The 8,360-nt window shown below is 52.5% G+C and overlaps 1 protein-coding gene across 1 annotated transcript; it reads left to right on the top strand.

Annotated features, from left to right (window-relative positions):
- Positions 1-324: 324 nt before the first annotated feature.
- Positions 325-5,009, top strand: oprd1a (opioid receptor, delta 1a). The gene is given in 4 exon segments (XM_057020395.1): positions 325-1,068; positions 1,070-1,170; positions 2,731-3,086; positions 3,364-5,009. Coding segments are annotated over 4 exon segments (1,155 nt in total). The 5' UTR covers positions 325-900; the 3' UTR covers positions 3,894-5,009.
- Positions 5,010-8,360: the final 3,351 nt, after the last annotated feature.

Raw genomic sequence — 8,360 nt, 5'->3', positions numbered from 1 at the left:
TTCCGAGATCGATCACCTCCGCAGCAGGTAAAGGGCAGATGTTTATTGGATGTGGGATTGGAATTGCAGATCACCCCCCCTGGGAACAGGAGGGCAGGGGGAGGTTTTATTAGCATGCGTGCGGTTCCTACCGACACGTGGATCACCGCTACGCCCGACATGCTAATGCTAATGAGTGTTTCTGGTTAATTAATCAGCCAGTGAGTGGCCCAGTCAGCAGGTTGGCTCCATGTTTGACCATGAACCATCAGGAATTCCCAGCATTCATCGGGTGGGAGGCCAGAATACACCCTGGACCCTGGACCTGTCCCTGGTCCGTCACCCGGAACACTGAAGTCCTGCATCTCAGGTGAACATGGAACCCGCGCCCGCGTGTGACGTCAGATGGCCCGCCTCCAGCCATCACCTGCAGCAACTTATCAATTAAGGCCAATTATTTGACTTTCCGACTCTTAATTGCCATGACGACCAGGACCAGGTCACGTGCCGTTATTTGTTGCCTTGCGTGAGCCGTTGAGAGCCACCGATCCGCCACGCAGGTAAATCACAATTACGGTTTTTTTTTTCCCGCCCAGGCAGCAGGTCGCGCGCACAGCAGCGCCGGACCTCGCAAGGCTCGCGTGCCTGAGACGGTGCAACCCATGTTGCTCGATTCCCTCCTCACAGTGACGCGCCTCGTGCGCAGCCTTGACGTGGCCGCGGACACCCGAGCGCGCGCGGCTATAAGAGGCGGCGCGCCGCGAGGGCGCACAGCCAGACGCCGCTGACCGCCACCCTCCGCTACCCTCCTCCACCGGGACCCGGACTTTCTCCACAGTTCCAGCCGCGTTTTTATTTTTAACAACCCGCTTCACAAGTTGGTCCCGAGTCTCGCGCAGCAGCAGCAGCAGCAGCAGCATCATGGAGCCGGTCACGGTGTCCGGGGTGTCCGGGGTGTCCGGGGCGTCCGGGGCGCAGCTCTCCCTGTCCGACCTGTTCTCCGTCCTCCCCCTGAACGTCTCCCTCCCGGACGAAGCGGCGGCGGAGCGGCTGCAGAACTCCAGCCGCCAGGAGGTTCCGGGGCGCAGCCGCCGCGGGGCTCATCATCGCCGTCTCCATCACGGCTCTGTACTCGCTGATCTGCGTGGTGGGGCTGCTGGGCAACCTGCTGGTCATGTACGGGGTGGTCAGGTAACCGAGCCTTAAACCTATGACTTAATCACTCTCATCCTTAATTCCACGGGGAAGTGTCCTTTAGAAGAACTGGAATCTGGTTGAGGTCCTCAGGGACCAGCACCTGCAGCCGCAGGGACATTAGTGTGGATCTGGGTGTAGTTTTAATCTGAGACTGCTCAGGATCCAGGGGATCCACTGGATCACTTCTGTCCCCGTTATTAGCAGCACGCCTCGTCCTCGCGTCTCCATCCCTTTAATTACTTTCTAATCTGTGGACGTGTCCCTCAAACGTCCCCTGAGCTGTTCACCATCCCAGCAGAGGGACCAGATTCACCATGAAAGAGCACCGATAAACCCAGTTGGACCAGTGGTGTGGAGACGTTCCCCCTCACGGTTCTGCTGGTTCTACTGGGATAAAAAGGGCTGGGCTGGTTCTACTGGGACAGAGCGGATCAATGGTTATCCTCTTTGGTCCAGTAGAAGCAGACTGGTCATACTGGGACAGAACCTGGGTCTGATTCTGTCAGTAACCAGAACCGGGTCTCTGAAGCGTCCTTCGGGTGCTCGCAGACGCCGGTGGGAACTGGGCCCCGACCCCCGTCAGCTGGGGGCCCCCAGCCCTTATGAGAGCTGGACGTGTCCTCTGGAGACGTGTCCACAGCAGCAGGACATTCTCACCTTCACCGTGGCCGAGTCCGAGGTTCTGAGGAGTGATCCAGAGTAAAATCTCACGTTGCAGCTGGGGCTCGTTTGTCGTCTAAACCTTCGACCCGGTCCGTTTCTCTAAATTTGTCGCTGCGGTTTACGATCATCTTGGCTCCGTATCGTCCCGAGTCATTAGCATTTAGTCATTAGCATTTAGATGAACAACAGCTCAAACATTAGCCTTAATCTCTGCAACGAGATGGGGGCCCGTCCCACAGGCTCCGCCCACTGGAACATAATCCTCGCAACAGAACCAGTCGCCCCGTCTCCTTTAGCAGGACGCCAGTTGGAATTCGTCGCGTTTCGGGCGGCGGCGGCGGCGGCGTCCAGGCGACCAGCTGGTTCTGTTTCTGGTCCCTGTAATCTCTGCGAACAGCAGATTATGGCGGGAGAATCCATCAGGACGTCCGGGGTGAGCGCTGCGCTACGCCTCGAGGTTAACGAATATTCTAACGAAAGCCAAAGGGCGGTTCCCCCGTCGTTCCTCCCGCCCTCGGTGGTCAGCCCTTGCTCAGGCTGGAGCGTCGAGCGGGATTATTCAAACGTCGCCATACAAGCGGCTCATTTTGTGAGGATCCTGAGGAGGAAACAGCGTTTCCCCCGAGAGGGATCGTGACCCCAATAAGTCAATATCGCCATAAATAGCTCGGCGCTGAAGATAATGATTTTTTTTTTCCCCCCGCATATTGTTGAGGGACACTGGCTCCGTCTCCACGAGCGCCCAGCTCATACAATATATATGAAGACCGACTGCATGTATACTCACAGCTAGCGGGTTCGGAAGCTAGCATTACGACAGCCTCGCGAGGCTGTGGGGAAGGAGCCTCAAAGCGCGCTAGGCTCGGGTCTGAACTTCTCTTGTGACCGCAGATACACCAAGATGAAGACGGCCACCAACATCTACATCTTCAACCTGGCCCTGGCCGACGCCCTGGCCACCAGCACGCTGCCGTTCCAGAGCGCCAAGTACCTGATGAGCACGTGGCCCTTCGGCGAGGTGCTGTGCAAGCTCATCATCGCCATCGACTACTACAACATGTTCACCAGCATCTTCACCCTCACCATGATGAGCGTGGACCGCTACATCGCCGTGTGCCACCCGGTCCGGGCCCTCGGGTTCCGGACGCCGGTCAAGGCGAAGCTGATCAACGTCCTCATCTGGGTGGTGTCCTCTGCTATCGGGGTGCCCATCATCGTCATGGCTGTGACCAAAGTGGGGGACAACGGTGAGGATTGTGTTCCAGCTCTTGGGGTCTGGTGGTGGTGGTGGTAGAAATGTGGAGATACCCGCTCCCATGCTATGCTACGCTAAAGGTTTAGCATCTAGGCACTTTTGTGGTCCCTGGGCGCTCTGAAGGAACCCAAGCTTGACCCTCGAACACACAACAGTGGCAGGAAAACCCAGTAACAGGCAGAAACCCTGAGCAGGACCAGCCTCGTCCGTGATAAGATGGTTCATATCATTCCAGACGTCATCATGTCGGAGTGTCTGTTGTGTTGCAGGAAAAATCATGTGCATGCTGAAGTTCCCGGACCCCGACTGGTACTGGGACACCGTGACGAAGATCTGCGTCTTCATCTTCGCCTTCGTGGTTCCGGTCCTGGTGATCACCATCTGCTACGGGCTGATGATCCTGCGCCTGAAGAGCGTGCGCCTGCTCTCCGGCTCCAAGGAGAAGGACCGGAACATGCGGCGCATCACCCGCATGGTCCTGGTGGTGGTGGCGGCCTTCATCGTCTGCTGGACTCCCATCCACATCTTCATCATCGTGAAGACCATGGTGGAGATCGACACCAGGAACCCGTTTGTGATCGCCAGCTGGCACCTGTGCATCGCTCTGGGCTACACCAACAGCAGCCTGAACCCCGTCCTCTACGCCTTCCTGGACGAGAACTTCAAGAGGTGCTTCAGGGACTTCTGCCTCCCCTGTCGCACCCGGATGGAGCAGAACCATCTGGCCCGCGGCCGCAACACCGCCAGGGAGCCGGTGTCCGTCTGCTCCCCGACGGAAACGGGGAGGAAGCCGGCATGACTAGGCCTGGACCGGGTCCCCCCGGGCTCCCGCTCCGGGAGGATCCAGCAGGATCTGCAGTCGGAGGTCACTCAGATCTCCACAACAGAGTTTTAGTTCTTCAAGAGAGAAGAAGAGTTCCGCCCAATTGGACTGACAGGCTCAGAAAAGTAAAACCCAATAAACTCGTTTCCATCCCAGAATAAGAAGACGGTGAAAAGTAGGAAAAAAAACATCTTTTATCCGAGCTTAAAGACTCAATTTAGTCTCCAGATTCCCAATTTAAAGTTTGGCGAGGCGGCGCCTTCAGACGGAGGTTTGGACTCTGCTGATTAGGGATTAAGCTGAAGGTCTGACAGTCGCAGGAGGAAAACGGTTCCGCCGCCGTCGTCCAGAACCCAAGAACCCGGTCGGGCTCAGTTCTAAAGGAAAACCGACGTCTCCGAACCCACAAAAAGAATTCCTTGTTTGAACTAAAGGAAAGAAAAACTGATGTCAACAGAACTATTGATCCGCCCGAATGAGGGAGGTGGGGCGGCCGTCCGTCACCCGGGTTTAACCGACAGGACCAACAGAACCGGAGGTGTCATTTATCCGGACATCGACGTGGAGGAGCAGCAGGGTGGAGGCATCGACCAGCCACTGGTGAAATTAGCAACTACATCAGCTTTGCTTCGTTAATGAGGCGGAGCCTCAGTGACCGATGTCACATTAGAGGCGTTCGTGCACGTGGGGGAACGTTGGTGCACGTGGGGGAACGTTGGTGCACGTGGGGGTTCAAGACCCAGAACCTGACTTTTGATTGTTGCGTCTTGTTTTGGAAACAGGGTGGCGGTAGCGTCCTGGGGGGGGGGGGTCGCAGTCCAGGAGTGGATCCAGGGTACGTTCACGTGCACGAGGACGCTAAAATGCTACCGTCGTTGCACGTCGATCACGTTGTTTATTAAAGTCAAAGATAGCGGTCGTTACTCTGTTATTACACATCCTGCTGATGTAACTTTTTTTCATGTAACTTTTCTGTGTCGTTTCATCGGGTACAGGTGAACGGTTAGCACGCTTTTAGCTAATCCCCACCGCAGGTGTGTCACGAATTCATTGTGTTGCCAAACAAATAAAAAGAAGCTGAATAAACCAGAACGAGCTGGTGTTCCACCTGTCTGACGACGTCTCGCTGCTTCCAGCAGAGGCGCTCAGGTGACCCACGCGAGTCAGCACCTGAACGCATCATCTGACCGCAGCACCTGAACGCAGCACCTGAATGCCTCACCTGACTGCAGCACCTGAACACATCATCTGACCGCAGCACCTGAACGCAGCACCACGTCATCTCAAAATAATTTAGGATCATCGGAGTCTGTGAAGGTGCTGCAGTTGCCCCCTCTGGCCGCTGGTTGGCGCTGTTTTGCGGCGCAGAGACACGTTTCAGGTGCAACAGGAATCTGCTGTTGAGCCTCGTGGGAGAATCCGAGCTTTTCCGTTATCAGCCAACCAGAAGAGGGCAGCAAGGAGACCAGCGTGATTGACCGGGGATGCTAATCAGTCGTGGCTAACGGAGCTGATTCCAGTAACTGGGAAATGATTTTTAAATATTTTAATTCTTGTTGATTCTATGTTGGTGAAGACCAGAGTCTCCTCAGAAGGTCTTGGTTTATACGTTTAATTAGGATACTTATTTTATCCTGGAAATAACGAAGATCATTAATGCCGGTTAGCATCCGACCCGCTATTGCTGGTTAGCATCCGACCCACTTCATGGTTCAAGGCTTTTCTCCTCTTTGTTTCTCATCTTCAGCCACGAGGATCAGAACCAACAACCACAACAACTCTTTCATCCCTTTGTTGCGCCACCGCCGATCAGCGTTGGAGGGATTATTGAGCAGATTTAGGTGCTGAAATATGGTTGCCATGGATACGATGACAGAAATAATAAATGAGAAGGCTCAGCTTTGTTTCCCGTTAACCGTTTGCACGTGCTTTGATCTTCATTAATCAGCAGGACCAAGACGTCATCAACACACGTTCACCTATTATTCGCTAGCCTAGGCTAGTGAGGGCTAGCTAGCTCCTAATAAAGACCAGATTGTGGCCTCAAATGTAGGAAAAGCTTAAGATTCTTTTTCCTTTTCTCATCTTAGTGACCCTCAAAGATCTGTTCCCATAATGCATTGCAAGGTCTCAATTCAGCAGATGGATCCCATCACGGAGGAGGAACACGGAGAGGCGTTCAGGCGCCGCGGTGAAAATGAAAATGTGAGGCGCCGTTTGAGCCGTAACTGCCAGTTAAGCTGCTCTGAAACAGAAAAACTGGTTTGTTGGTTCCAGAGCGAGCCGCAGGTTGCCATGACAGCGGTACCGGCCCGGGTCCAACAGAACCTGAAGAAACTCGCTACAGGAACCAGGGAGCATCCAGCTGCTCGCTAGCACCTAAAATGTCAACTTATTTCGACCAAATGTCCACCAGAAAAGAAAAGAAATCACTATTTTCTCCCCTTTGAGCTCACAAATATTTATTTATATATATTTTGACAAACAGAACTAGCCGAAGCTTCAATAGCATGTTGCTAAGGTTCCTGTCAGCGAGGTCACCCTGGCAACGACCAACTTTTAGCGGCCTTAACGCATGAAATTGTCCATCGAATTAATTTTAAAAGGGATAAAACATGAAGGTTCTGGCCTCTGGATGCTCCGACGACCATTTGTTAGCATCTAAATCGTTCCCTGGTAACTCTTCTAACCTTCAACCTTCTCTCGTTAGCACCATTTTATGCTAATGCCTACCGCTCTCTTTTCTAAGTATCATCTGTTGAGTGCCCTGATGTTTGGCAGTTAGCATCGCTTGCTTAATTCTGCTATATCGCTGGGTTAATCCGATCTAAACTCATTTGATTGTATAGTTAGCATCTGTAGCATTAGCAAGGACAGCTCCCAAAATGCATCACTCCCTCTCTGTGGACAGGTGTTTACGTTCCTGTCAAATTTGTATCGTTTGTTCCAAAACACAGAAAATAAACTTTGGATAATGAATTATTTAGCTAATCAAACTCCTCGTCACTAGCAGATGATGCTAAGTTGCACATGATCGGCCTCAGGTCAACCTAGAGGTCGTTTTTCCTTCATTTCCTTAAACGTCTTGGATTATTGCTAGCACGGACACAACTCTTCAACTACGTTTAGCGTACATGAACAAAAAGCTAGTTTTGATTTGTTGTGCATCTAAATCCACAATAAATTGAATTGATCACAGACACGGAGATAAACACCAGCCTGTGTTCATCCCCGCTAACGACAGGTGCAGCTGATATGCAACTATTAGCATAGCTGGTTTACGTAAACACAGCTGATCAATTAGCCGCTGACGGTTTTACCGTGACCCCTTTCAGACACGACAGCAGCTAATTACAGCTAATCACACCCGTCAGGACGTATGGATGTTTTTTCCCACCTCGTCACACACACACACACACACACACACACACACACACACACACACTAGCACTTGGCTCCATTAGCGGCGCCGGACTCATGGCGGGTTCATCCGTCAGATGTTCTCCAGCAGGTTCAGCAGGTTCGGAAAACTTGTAACCACTTGCAACCACTTGACAGCTGGCTAAACTGTTAGCTTCCACCAACAGAAGAGTGTTATCCTCCGCTGTTGAATCTCGGATGTATAGTTGTTGCTAATGTGCTAGCTATTTGGGCCCTTCCGAGTCTGGGATTTTTGGGGCATGCTAGCTAACATTAGCCTTAAACAAAAAGTGACAGAATGATACTTTATCACTACTCTTACGCCAGCAGAAAACTCCCGAGGTCGCCGCGTTGACCTTGTGCTAGCTTGAAGTCATTAGCCTTTGACCGATCCTGTAAATCTGCTGCGTGTTTGAGCTGTTGACAATTGTTCACGTATTCACAACCGCTCTGGAAACGAGAGGGCGAGATGTAGCTTTGGTGCTAATTTAAGGCCGTGTGCTAATTTACGTGGAGGATGATGTCGAGATGGTTGCAGCTGTAGGTCAAAACCCAAGAAATATAGCATGATTAGCATGATAGCAGGGCGAGCAGAGTCACGAGGAGAGCGCGAACAATGAACCGGATCATCAACCCAGACGAAAAAAAACCTGTTAGCAACATCGCAAACGATTTCAGTCCGTTCTGGGGGAACACGAACACGAGTTAGCTTCCAGGTTTAATCTTTGGGGATGTCAACAGCTGTTCCCGTGGCAACGGAGGCTGGGACACAGGGACCTGGAGGTAATTAGGTTCCCAGATAAGAGGAGGGGAACCAGAGCTGGAGCGCCGATACGCTTCTTCTGCTGGACACGCACGTCTGTGCAGCTTCGGATTTGTTTGCTTACGTAACAGCGGCCGCGATAACACGCGCTAACGGACGTGCGTGAATATTAATGTTCGCTAATCTCAACAGTTTTATTCTGATAAACTCGAGTGGATCTACAACAACAGGGACGTTATCTCGTCCCACCACCAGGGGGC

This window comes from Takifugu flavidus, chromosome 21, assembly GCF_003711565.1.
Source record: "Takifugu flavidus isolate HTHZ2018 chromosome 21, ASM371156v2, whole genome shotgun sequence".
Lineage (NCBI taxonomy): Eukaryota > Metazoa > Chordata > Actinopteri > Tetraodontiformes > Tetraodontidae > Takifugu > Takifugu flavidus.
Note: the sequence above shows the minus strand (reverse complement) of the source record. Positions and strands in the feature narration are given on the sequence as shown.